The 12,606-nt window shown below is 31.2% G+C and overlaps 3 protein-coding genes and 1 non-coding gene across 4 annotated transcripts; 1 reads left to right on the top strand and 3 right to left on the bottom strand.

Moving 5' to 3' along the window:
- Window positions 1-4,190: 4,190 nt before the first annotated feature.
- Window positions 4,191-4,263, bottom strand: TRNAF-GAA. The gene has a single exon. It is a non-coding gene; the product is annotated as a tRNA-Phe (tRNA).
- A 411-nt stretch (window positions 4,264-4,674) lies between these two features.
- LOC101216388 (probable L-type lectin-domain containing receptor kinase VII.2) lies at window positions 4,675-7,152 on the bottom strand. Its single transcript, XM_004136976.3, has one exon. It carries the CDS (start codon window positions 6,999-7,001, stop codon window positions 4,944-4,946), a length of 2,058 nt encoding a protein of 685 aa, XP_004137024.1. The 5' UTR covers window positions 7,002-7,152; the 3' UTR covers window positions 4,675-4,943.
- Window positions 7,153-9,075: 1,923 nt separating this feature from the next.
- LOC101207711 lies at window positions 9,076-10,154 on the top strand. The gene has a single exon (XM_011660444.2). It carries the CDS (start codon window positions 9,295-9,297, stop codon window positions 9,802-9,804), a length of 510 nt encoding a protein of 169 aa, XP_011658746.1. The 5' UTR covers window positions 9,076-9,294; the 3' UTR covers window positions 9,805-10,154.
- An 805-nt stretch (window positions 10,155-10,959) lies between these two features.
- LOC101207471 lies at window positions 10,960-11,916 on the bottom strand. Its single transcript, XM_004136779.3, has one exon. It carries the CDS (start codon window positions 11,815-11,817, stop codon window positions 11,095-11,097), a length of 723 nt encoding a protein of 240 aa, XP_004136827.1. The 5' UTR covers window positions 11,818-11,916; the 3' UTR covers window positions 10,960-11,094.
- Window positions 11,917-12,606: the final 690 nt, after the last annotated feature.

The raw sequence follows: 12,606 nt of genomic DNA, 5'->3' as shown, positions 1-12,606 counted from the left end.
GTGGCGACATTCAACTATGTGGCGCACTTATCTAGGACAGCTGGCAGTATAGGCGACACGTGGATTTATATACAAACGTTGATGTGTGAGCTTTATCCAAATTCAGTGTGGGGTCCTCCCTCCTCCCAAACCTCCCAAAATTCTACTATATAACCAATCCCTTCTATTCTTCTTCTATTTCCACACACCACTAAACATTCATGGACACACTCTTCAGCAATGGGTTTTAAGTTACACTTTAAATATGCAAATTATTATAATCCATCACAATTCAACACCCCCAACCACTTTAGAAACATTAGTGAGTCGTAATAGCTAGTATTTAGAATGTAAAATTGTTTGATATGCAAACTATCTTTTTTTTATTCGAGTAGTAATAAAATGTGTAAAAGAGGGGCAATGTCGTCATTTGAAGGACAACATTATTGATTTGTAACCTTTTGGGTATAGCTGTTTTCATTCACGGGGAGTGGAGGACCCGATCCATTCATATATATATTAAAGAAACAAATTGTTCCCAAGCTGACGTGCCCATCTTCACTTGCCCGTCATCACAATTCACAACACACACAAAATTATACCCTTTCTTCTTCTTCTTCTTCTTCTTAGATGTTATTTCTTTCAAAATATGACTAATGAAGAAAGATATAGCATTCAAAAACTCAAATCACTTATACAAAATTTAATAATTTTACTATAATTAACCTTTTCTTGTTATTATTATTTAACTATTATAAATACTATGGATATATAGATACCTGGCATGGACCATGTTTCAAACAAATACGATATCTTAGTGATCATTTAATGTCACATCCTACTTGTCAAATTGCCTGTAAATAATGACACTTGGTGAAGTTGTAAGTTGTACCAACATTGAAGAGAATTTCACCGAACCGAAAAAAGTTGGAGAAAATTCCATTTTTCAATTTTTTTATTTATTTCATTATTTAAATATCATATTAAATTTTCATCTGCATGTGAACATTAATTTCTACATATCTTTTAAGGTTTCAATGTCTAATATAAAAGATTAGCCATAAAATATCACATATTAAATCTATAACAAAAACAAAAATTGAATGGAATTGCCATAAATAAATAACAAAAAGAAATTGAAACGATTCAATTATTTGGTTATAATTGGTGAATAATTTTAGTATTTTAGTATTAGTTTTAAAAGTACTAAATATTTTATTTATTAATTTAAATAATATTTTAATTCCCTTTATTCTCCTTATATATATATATGAAAAAACACACACAAGTGATCAAAGTTAAAAGACTTTTAAGTATTCTCACTCTTGACATTATTATTAACAAAATTTTAATGGTTTATAACAAAAACAAGACTTTTGATATTTTAATCCAAAGTAGGTGAACTTTACTTGTTTTTTTTTTCTTTTTAAAGTAGCATTGAACAAATGAAAAGCATTTTACAGGTGGCTATATGGAACACAGTAGAAAATTCAAATGAATTTATTTCTTATTCTAAAAAAAATTGTTGTACCAACTTTTTGTCAAATCAATTGTATGTTGAAATCTTTTTAATCACGTTTAATATAGAAACAAAGCGTTATAATATATACCAACCTAATAGGATAATTAAATTCGAATAATTCCATAGTTTTTACTAAATAAATTTATTTGCTACAACAACCTAATACCACTCTTTGCATTCATATTAAAGAAAAAGAAAACAGTGATGTAAGAGCCCATTGGAAAAATACTCTTAAAGATTGATATAGAAAAAAGTAACAAGACCTTGGAATAACATATCAAACCTATAGTCAGTGGTTTGGATAGCCAAAGAAAAAGTGGACATGTGATTGATCTAACTAGCTCAAACCACTCTAGTAACTAAATATATTTTTAAAAGAGAATTATAAACTAAATATATTTGGCTTTTATGAAGGAAATGCTTATATTAAAAATTAAAAAATAAAATAGGAAAAAGTCAAATTTGAAGATAGTTTTAAAATAAGAGTTTAATTAAAATCTTAGAAAGTGTTGAAAACATTCAACATTATACAGAATGAGGAATGATAATATTAGATAAGAGAGAGATGAGTGATTATCCTATTGAAAATGTAGAGAATAAAAGATGATACATTTTCCTTATGTGGGTCTCATGAATATTAAAAGGAAAGTTGAAATATAATAATGAAAGTAGGCTTATAATCAGTGAATGCATGTGGGGTTTGAGAATATTGGGATAAGGTTTAGGGATTTTATTTTATTTTATTTTGGAAAAAGTAAGGTTGAATGATTTGAAACAAATATAAAAGGGTTTATAAAATATTTGCTTAAATAAATGGAAATTTTTTTATAAAGTGTTTTGATAGCCAAAAGTGTCCCTTCCACTTTCATAACCTTTTGGTTTTTTTCTTTGATATTTTGCATTGAGATTCTCAAAATGCCTAATCACAACTATCAATTGCTTTTTTCTCTCTCTCCTTAACTCAATCAACTTCTTAATTAACCATAGTTTAGAATTTAATTTATAATATCAAACTCACACGATTCTTGTTAGGTTTAGATATTAAAATAAGTAAAAGCTTGGAAAGAGCTTCGAAACAAATTTTAAACGTAGTTGAGAAATATTTTTTTACAAGTGTTGTCTTGAAGATGATTATTCGTTTTGGACAAGTTGTAAGTAGATTTCAATGAGTACAATGACTAACTCTCAACGTTGAACTATTAAGATTTGATAGATTGTTTTGGATGTTTGCTTCAACTCAACTTAAGAATAATAGAAAAAAAATGAACAAAATGAGAGAACTTTTCTATTTGAAATGTAATGCTACAAAACTGAGTAAAATAAATACAAACATGTCAAATTCAATTAAATTTATTGATTAATATTGAATTAAAATCAAACATAACTCATTCAAATTGAAAAACTACAAATTTAACTATCATATATGGTAACTTGCACATGAACCATTTAACTATCATATATGGTAACTTGCACATGAACCATCATATTATACTATGGTTTCAATAATGGAGTTTGAGGTGTATAATGAATGAATTTAATCTACACATTTAAAACATAAATTTGAATATTCAATTGTTTCACTTTCTTCCATCCTCACACCTACTTCTTTAAATATGAAAGGGAAAGGGAACACCATCTCTCTCACTCTATTTTTTCTTTCCATAATTACGCTTTGTTCACATCCAACATATACTTCTTTCCATAACTTTGATTAAGCAGTGAAATTGTGGAGGAAAAAAATAACACAATTCAACTTAAATTTGTGCGCGTTAACGATTACGAAAGTTGTGATTCAAATCTCTCTTTTATCGTACTAAAACAAGTTTGGAGAACTTGATGATCAATATTGTTTTATATTTTTTTTTTATTTAAATATAAATTGCTTTTACCATGTCTTTTATAATCAGTTGTGATTTTCTCATCACACTAATTAAAATTAGCTTAATTAGTCAATTTTAATGCTATTTATTTAGAGGTTTGAAATTCAATCTTCCACCTCACATATGGTCACATAGAAAAAAGAAAAAAATAAATTTTAGATAAATTAAATTGATTATTAGATATTTGATTAGATTAGTGGGGTGGTATATAACATATGATCCTTCTAAGATTTTGTTATTTAATTATAAATTAAAATGAAAACATTTTTTTAACCTATAAACATCATTTCAAAACTTTTAATAAAGTTATTGTATGGTGTTGCCTTTTGAACAAAACGCTTTTGATTAAAAAAAAGGCATTTCAAAAGCCATTTTACACTTCTTACTTAAATCACAAAATAAAACCATAAATTTAACAAAAACTACATTAAACTATTTCTTTTAATCATGGTACTTCTGAATGAGTTACATAATCTAATGAACTTTAATTTAAAGATTTTAAAAATGAGTTTGATACATGAAAAAACCCTAAACAAATTAAACACATAAGTTATAAGTATGTGATAAAAAGAAAATGTTAATAGTAAACGCTAAAAAGCCACAGCTACATTCGGTAGAAAAATCTTGAAATATCTAAATGAAAATTATTGAAAGGGAAAGGCAGGTTGGCAGTCATGTCAAGTCAGACAAATCTACTATTTATAAAAGTTGATTGAATATATTATTTCTAAATTAACTATTATGTACAAAAATAACAAAATATATAACAAATAGATTTAATAGTGTTGGTATATTATAATAAAAATAAATGCGGTGAGCGTGGATCGAACACGCGACCTTCAGATCTTCAGTCTGACGCTCTCCCAACTGAGCTATCCCCGCAATGTTGAAAGCAAAAGCAACTTGTATTTATTTTATTTCTTTTGTAGCTTCTTTGATCATAAATGTAAAATTTTAATTAAGATAAACTCAAGGTTGGTTTGGATATTCTTTAGAAAATCATATAAAAAGTATGGTAAAAAAATTATTTAAATTAATAAATAAATATTCACAGTTTTCAAATATAGCAAAATTTTCTTTTAAAAAAATTGTAAGATATAAAATTTTAGAATATGTCAATGATATCGGTTTCTATCAATGTTTTGATTCATTTTTTATTTAAATATTTTCAATAATTCTGCAACTTATAATAATTTCTCTAATTTTATTGCTTATGTTTTATTTTTCATAAATTTTTCAAACAATATAATATAATAGAAATAATTTGAAAATTAAATTAAAAAATATAACAAATGCCAAATCAATTTAAAAAAACATTTTATATAGCCTAGTTCGATTCTCCACCATATGTAAACACATAATCTAGATTACATACATACATAATGTAGTAACCTTGAATCTCTAGTAACCTTTTACATACATATACATACATGTAAAGAATCAAAATAAATAAATAGAAGTGCAATAATATCAACAATTAAACATAGTACAAAACACTTACTTTACATATCTAACACAACCTGTCGTATTTAAATAAGAACGATCAAAATCTTGCGCTGCTGCTACCGGTCATTCTTTAAAATATCAGATTCAATGAATGATGTTGAAGATGAAGACGTTTTGATTTCTTCAAACGTTGGATGATTTTGCTGAAAATTCTTGCCTTGAGAAATCTCAGAGAGTATTCTTGTTGATCTTAGTCTATTTAACAATCCATCATTTGAACCACTTCCATTTCTCTCACACAAAATATTTACAACTTGTTGCATTGTTGGCCTTGCACCAGCTTCATTATGTGCACATAATAATCCCAAACAAACCATTCTCTCCATTTCATCAATCTCATTCCCACTTATTACCTCAACTCTCAATCTCTCATCAACTGCTAATCCAATCTCATTCCTCTCCATTAATCCTTTTACCCAATCTATCAACCACGGCTTCCCTTCTTCTACTGCTCTCCTCCCACAAACCACCTCCAAAACCAACACTCCGAACCCAAAAACGTCTGCTTGTGCTGATACTCTCCCTGTTCGAACCACCTCTGGTGCCATATACCCGACAGTCCCCATTACACGAGTTGTGTCTGCCGTTTTTTCATGGGGTTGCATTCGAGCCAACCCAAAATCTCCCAACCTTGCATTCATGTCCTTGTCAAGTAGCACGTTGTTTCCTTTTATGTCTCTATGCAGAACCCTGGAATCCCAACCTTGGTGTAGATATAGCAACCCCGTGGCTACATCTTTTAAAATTTTCATTCTTTTCTCCCAACTCAGCCTTTCATTCTCGTTACACTCGAATAGTTTCTTGTCTAAACTTCCATTTTCCATGTAATCATACATTAAGATTAAGCTTCCTTTCTCCTTTTTGCACCATCCTATAAGCTTAACTAGATTTCTATGCTTTAATCTTCCTAAACTTGAAATCTCAGCTACAAATTCCCTCATTCCACTCTCAGCTTCAACAGAGATTCTCTTCACAGCAACTTTTGATCTCCCTAATGTCCCTTTATAGACCTTCCCGTTTCTCCCAGATCCAATTACATTGGCTTCTGAGAACCCGCCAGTTGCTTCATAAACATCTTCATAAGCAAACCTATGCGGCCAATATTCTAACTCCCAATCTTCAATTTCATCATCCTTTGGTTTTTTTCTTCCCCTTCTTTTGATAATTACAACACCACAGATTATAAAACAGATAATCACAAGTCCAACACCCCCAAAAGTTATTCCCAATATGAAAGCTCTTGAGTTAAAAATGGTGCCCTCTTTTTGAGGAACAAATGATGGCAAATCTGTTATCAATAAAGCATCACCTATAGACAAATTGGAGGTACTAAAACTCCAAGATAATATCCTATGGCTTTGAACTAATTGCCCAGTGGCTGCTGTAAATCCTACATACATCTCATCCAAAAGCAATCCAGAGAAATCAACAAACAGAGATATCAATGGTTTTCTAGGCCTTTTCATTCCCACTTCAGCCATTGTGATATTAACTAAAGAATCAAGACATTCAATCCAAACCTGATAAGTTTCTCCATTATTGATCTTCAATTCCTTGAATTCTCCATCATCAGGTCCACTCCAAAACCCAGCGGCAAAGGAAGCATTAGATTCAAGAGAATTCAAATCCACACCCACATGGTTATCATTGGTGTCGTTGAACTCCAGATTTTGAAACGAATCGAACTCAACAGCAAAGACATGGTTACTGGGGCTCCCATTATTGGTGAAATTGAAAAGCCCCAAATTCTGAGCTGAGCTAGTTCCATTGATTCCAGTAAAGGGTGTGAAGAGAAAAGCAAATCCATGGCCAGGGAAAAGATTTGGTTGAGGGGCAACAGAGAAAATGAAAGAAGATGCAAAGGAAAATAAAGAATTGGAGAAATGGATGGGAACTTTGAAAGGGTAAAGAGCACGGCCGATGGTGAAAGGGGAATCTCTAGTGAGAATAAGAACGGAAGAATCAATGGTGGCGTTGCCGAAGAGCAAAGTATTAGTGGAAGTGAAATTGGTGTTGAAGACAAACTCTGTAGCAAAAACAGAGGTGGAAATGAATAATAAAATCGAGATTACGGCGCAGAAAAGAAAGGATGATGAAGAAGAAGAGGAAGACATGATGGAGGCAATTGGGGAAGTTTGTAATGATGAAAAGGATCAGAAATTGAAGAAGATGTGGTGGGAAAAGCCAAAAAAAAGAAAGAAAAGGAATAGAGTATAGTAGAAGAAGGAATGAAGAGAGATGATGAGTTCAACCAAAAGGGTGATTATTGAGTCAATAAAAGAAGCCATGATATTATTTGTCAAAACAGGCAAAAAAGAAGATGGGTGGAATGAGGCTTTCTTTCTTAACATTTCTAATATTACTCAATATATATTATATATTTGTTAAATGGTAGATTCATTTTTGCTCCATTAAAATTTTCTTTTATCTCATTTGATAAAATCATTCTCATCAATAGTCAAAATGAAATGGAAATAGTCTCCCACTAATCATTCCTTGGAACCTTTTGTTGGGATTTTTATTGATTGTTTAGAGAATAATATTTTGGATCCTCCCTCTCTTATGTATACTACCTGAGTTTTCTTATTTTACTTGTTCCTATCTTAAGTTGGTTATCGATACTTATAACTTGTGAGGTAGTCTTTTAGTTTATTTGTCTTAAAAAAGATGGATTATATATGAAAATTTATCAAACTACATAAACTATTGATAAACTTTTGTAAAATAGCATGGACTAAATTGTAAGTTTTAGAATCAAATTTTAAATAGATTGTTCAATGAAAAGGTTCATATTTGTGTCTTTTATTATTATTATTAGGGAATTGTTTATTATTATTATATTTATTGTAAGAGAGAAAAAAAAAAAGAAAAGAAAAAGTTGTATATTATTTACATGGAAAGTATAAACAATATGAAACTTTCGAAATAATCTAATTTGACACGCAAATGAATATGGTATGAGAATATATTTGACATTGACTTGGTGTTTTATTTCATTAATAATAATATACATAAAACTTCTTCTTTCCTAAGTCAAAAATTAAATAGGCCATGCATACCAACAAATAATAGGTTTTCACAATTTTGATTACTACAAAAAATCATTTTTATAAACTGTAATATAATTAAAAACTAACTCAACAATCACACCGTTCAAGTTCGAAAAAACTAGGAGATACAGTTTAACTCATTTTTAATTTGTTTGAAAAATATCAAGTCATGCGTCATTGATATCTTCGTCTATTGACATCTTTATAATTGCATATGTCAATTAATTAATATATATTTATATGTAAGGAACAATTTGTTGTGAGTTACATTTAACATTTAATATTTGGTAATAATCTTAAAGCTAATAATTACTAATAGCACTTAAATAGTCCTAAATTATTTTGAACAATAACTTGATATTCAATATTCAGTCATGGTTTTTTTTTCCAACATGTACAAGAGAGATTCTTATTTATTAGAATTGTAGTGTCTTTCTTAGTTGAGTTATGTTAACGATAATTAATAGTGAGAAGTAATTATAAAACTAATACTTACCGGAAGTAAACATGGCAGACGATTTCTTAACCTTTGAAAAATCAATTTTAGTTTATGTTTTTAACCATGAGTGAAAATTTAAATTGAGAATATGATTTGTTAACCTAGTGAGTTATGCTCAATTTTACTTTTAAACTACTTTAATTAATTAACACAAGAGGTTAGATATAATATCATTGAAAAGTAAAATTGATCTCTTACACTTTGTTATTTAATTGTTGTGCTCTCCTCTTTCTCATACACTCTCTTAGTCTCCTCTCTCTCTTTATTGTTCTATTGCTGTACTACATATAATGTTATGATCAACAAAGATATTTCTACAACATTTCGATGTTCGAAAATAAATGGAAAATGAACGAGAAGAATAGAGAAATGAGTAGAAAGTATTATAATTAAGTTGTGAATTAGGGTAATAAACAAATGTTTGGTCAAAACTGAAATGGCTCAAAGAGATGTAAGGATTAACAAAAAGGTGAAAGCAAAGGAGACCACAAGGCTACTTAAGTATCATTCAATAAAGTCCTTTTGGTTTTATGGAACCCATCAATATTATTGGCGTGTGTACAACACCTTCCAATGACACAACCTATTAAACCAATCCCATTGAAAAGTAACACACAAAGCACCAAAACAGAGAGTGGATTGTTGTTATTATTATTATTATTGTTTTTAGCTTTTCTTTACCTTCGCTCTTCTCTTACAAATACCATCTGCTTTTTCATCTTCTCTCACTGCCCCTTGACACCAAAAGGGGAAAGCACAAAACCAGAGAGAAAGAAGCTATAGAAGGAACTGAAATCAAATCACAGAGTTAAACTGATTTGGAAATCAAGGTTGGTTTTTTATTTATTTATTTTTGAAATGGCAGACAATAAGGAAGAAGAACCAGAAACAGCCCCACCACAACAAGCAATACCCAAATCTTATTCATTGTTTATGAAAGTTATGAGCAAAAGGAGAACATGGGTATGTTTATTTGTTCTAGTTTATGCTCTTCTTTTGTCATCTTCTTGGAATTTTCTTGTTTCTATATTGTCTTGGTATAAATCCCAAGTGGAAGCTTCTTCTTCTTCATTTGGGTGGCCTGCAATTTATGCTTCTTTGCTTCTTGGAGGTGTTTTTGGGGTTATTTCAATGGTGGCTGCACTGGCTGTGATGATTCCTGCTACACTTGTCACTTGGATTGCCATTGTTGTGTTGCTTTATTTCTTTGGGAAGCCAAGGAGGTTGTTGGTGGTGGAAGGGAGGAAGATCACCAAAGAGATTTTTGGCGTCGTGGTTAAGATTTTGTTGAAGGAAGGGAATCTGGTGGCTGCTGTCTGTGCTGTTTTGGGTTATTTTGCACTTTTTAGGAAGACTAACGAGAGTTAGAGATACTGAAATTCAGACTAAGAATTTAGGGTTTTGAATCAAATGGGTATCTGAAATTTCGGGCGAGGGTTTGATTTGGTAAAGTTTTTTTTTTCTTTTTTTTTTTTTTTTTTGGGATTATACGTGTAGGTGAAGCAATTTCTGTGGGTTATATTCTGACATTGTGTAATGGGGGAATGATGGATTTGGGGAATTAATTGGGGTTTTAATGGTTTAACTTTAGATCTTCTTTGTAGCTGTAGAGAGCTGTTGGGTTTATATGAATTATAACTTATAATACTCTTTTGTTCTTTTTAGAATTGATGAGTTCTCTCCAGAAATGCTTCTTCATAACTAGAGATTTGCGGTTCTCTCTGTTTGTTCGCATTTTCTACTAATTCAATTCAATGATGCTCAAAAACATTAGAGCTCTTATTCCCTCACTCTATCGTCATCGGGCTCATGCTCACCGCTTTTATGAAAAAGGTACTGGGAAGGAGCAAAATGTTATTTTTCTTTGTTCTAACGATCAATTAAACCGCTAACAGATCCAACAAATATAGTGAAAATGAACGAAATTGTGGAGCAATTTGTAAAAACATGGCCTGAGTTAAAAGTTAAAACAGTTCGATCTTGGTTTGGTAAAGTAGTAATGGCTCCAATGGCCTGATGTAACACAACAAACAATTCAATTAAATGCAAGCCAGAAACAAAACAAAATGATGTCTTGGTAAAAAAGAACACTTATTTAATTTTATTTTATTTTTTGCAAAGAAAAAGAAGACTATACAAGACCTCTATCAAGCTACAACACATCGACCAACAGTAAAAGTCCCATCATCTAGCATTGAAAAATAGCTTGCATATGGTTAGTTTTATCTTACTATAGACACCAAATACATATAGCTCAACCAACAAGTTACCTTAACCCCAATTAGATTCTTCACTAAAATTGTTAAGAAAAACAGAGATGCTTAAAGTAATATATCATTTCAGCATTCTATCAAACACCTTGCTGGCAGCAAATTGAGCTTCACCTTGAGCTCTTTTCTGCCTATTTTAACCCCAAGAAAGTGAGTTTTTCCCCTATCCTAATAAAGGGGTTAGATCTTTGGGTTTCCCCCCATGAATTGAACAAAACCCAGAACACAAATCTTCTAATAATGTCATCAGAAAGATCAGATAATTGAAGGACATACATTCCATTTTCATATTTCCACAGAAAGAAATGAACATTACAAGAGTTGGCTCAGGTTTGAAAATCGGAGACCAAAAGATTAAAAAAAACTACACTATACTCATATACTGAAATCAATTTAAGGCACGCTTATTAGCCAATCTGGGAGAAGATCTTGACCCAGAAACAGATACAGACTCGACATTTCCACCAGTTTTTCCCTTTCTTTCAATGTTGGTCTTTTTTACTTTAGTATTTTCATTATTAATCTCCTCAACGATCTTCATTACAGATTCATTAACCCCATTGATCTCTGAGCTTCTGTCCTTCAAACCCTTCAATTGACTCCTCTTACTCTCTGCAGCCACCCGATCAAAATCATCTCCCAGTTTCTTCACCAATCTCCTCTTCACAACCCCAATCTCTTCCTTTTCCATGCCAATATCGTCCTCATCTTCAAACAGAACCATCAATCGCCGTCTCTTGGTTGCAATCGGTGCCGGTGGTGGAGTTACAGATCTCGCCTTCTTCAATTGGCGATGGGCATCGGCTCCGGCATCTGGGTCAGATCTCTTTGGCGCAGAGTCAAGTTTTTGTGCTTTAAGCTTCTTCTTGGCAACCTTCTCGCGCTCGGTTCGAAGTTTGTGAACATTGCCTTCGATCCGACCTTGAAGCCTGAGGCGATTGAAGCTAAGACCACCCATTGACCAATGAGCCTCGTTAGCCCATGAAAGGAGTGGATCGAGGACTGGAGTCGGTGGATCGACACGCTCATCATTGAACTTAACGTCGGAGTAGTAGCGGGGACGAGGGAGGCTGCTGCCGTAGAACTTTCCGGGGCCGAGAGGAACCACCATGGTGAGGATGGAACTGGACAGAGAATTTAGGGTAAGGGAAAAGGGAAATCTTCGAATGGAATTGGTATTGGTGTTGGTATTGGATGAAAAATGGAAGAGAAGGAATAGGGTTTATATAGAGAGAAAGAGGAATGGCGGGAAGTGAAGGTTTTGGCGCGAAGGCTATGGCGCCACAATTTGGAATGTATTCGCTTTGCTTTGCTTTGCTTTGATTTTGGTAACTTTACCCATTCATCAATGGATTTGGGAAGTCACCTTTTACTTATATATATATATATAAAATATACAAATCTTTTTGTTTTATTAGAATTTTGTTTCTCTTAATTGCTAAATTATAAAAATGTTACTCAACTTTCTATTTTGTATCAAAATTATTTATAAACTTTTAAAAAGATTTAAAATACTCTCAGTCTAAAAAAATATTTTTACACTTAGTTTAAGTTTTTTTTTTTTAAATACCATTCAACTATTAAAAAGTTTCAAACATACCCATAATCTAAAAAAAAAAAAAAGTTAAAAAACTATTTTCATAATTAATATATTATTTGAAACGATTAATATCTCGTTGCAAAAATGACTCTAAATTAAAATGTATTTATCTTGTTAGTATAGTGATAATTTTATTTGGAGTTGTTAGGTTTTACAAGAAAAACAATATTTCTTTTATAGTTTTAGAGATGAGACACGTCACTACATTGTTTACATTGTTGTTGTTTTGAAAATATGATGGTTTAGATAAATATTGATTATGCAAGATACTTTTCTTATCGACGTTTGCCCTTTCTGTCT

The sequence above is a fragment of the Cucumis sativus genome, chromosome 7, assembly GCF_000004075.3.
Source record: "Cucumis sativus cultivar 9930 chromosome 7, Cucumber_9930_V3, whole genome shotgun sequence".
NCBI classification, from domain to species: Eukaryota; Viridiplantae; Streptophyta; class Magnoliopsida; order Cucurbitales; family Cucurbitaceae; genus Cucumis; species Cucumis sativus.
This window is presented reverse-complemented; position numbering and strand designations above follow the sequence as displayed.

Coding starts and splice junctions, on each gene's coding strand:
- LOC101207471 (XM_004136779.3), bottom strand. CDS start 11,817: ATGGTGGTTCCTCTCGGCCCCGGAAAGTTCTACGGCAGCAGCCTCCCT.
- LOC101207711 (XM_011660444.2), top strand. CDS start 9,295: ATGGCAGACAATAAGGAAGAAGAACCAGAAACAGCCCCACCACAACAA.
- LOC101216388 (XM_004136976.3), bottom strand. CDS start 7,001: ATGTCTTCCTCTTCTTCTTCATCATCCTTTCTTTTCTGCGCCGTAATC.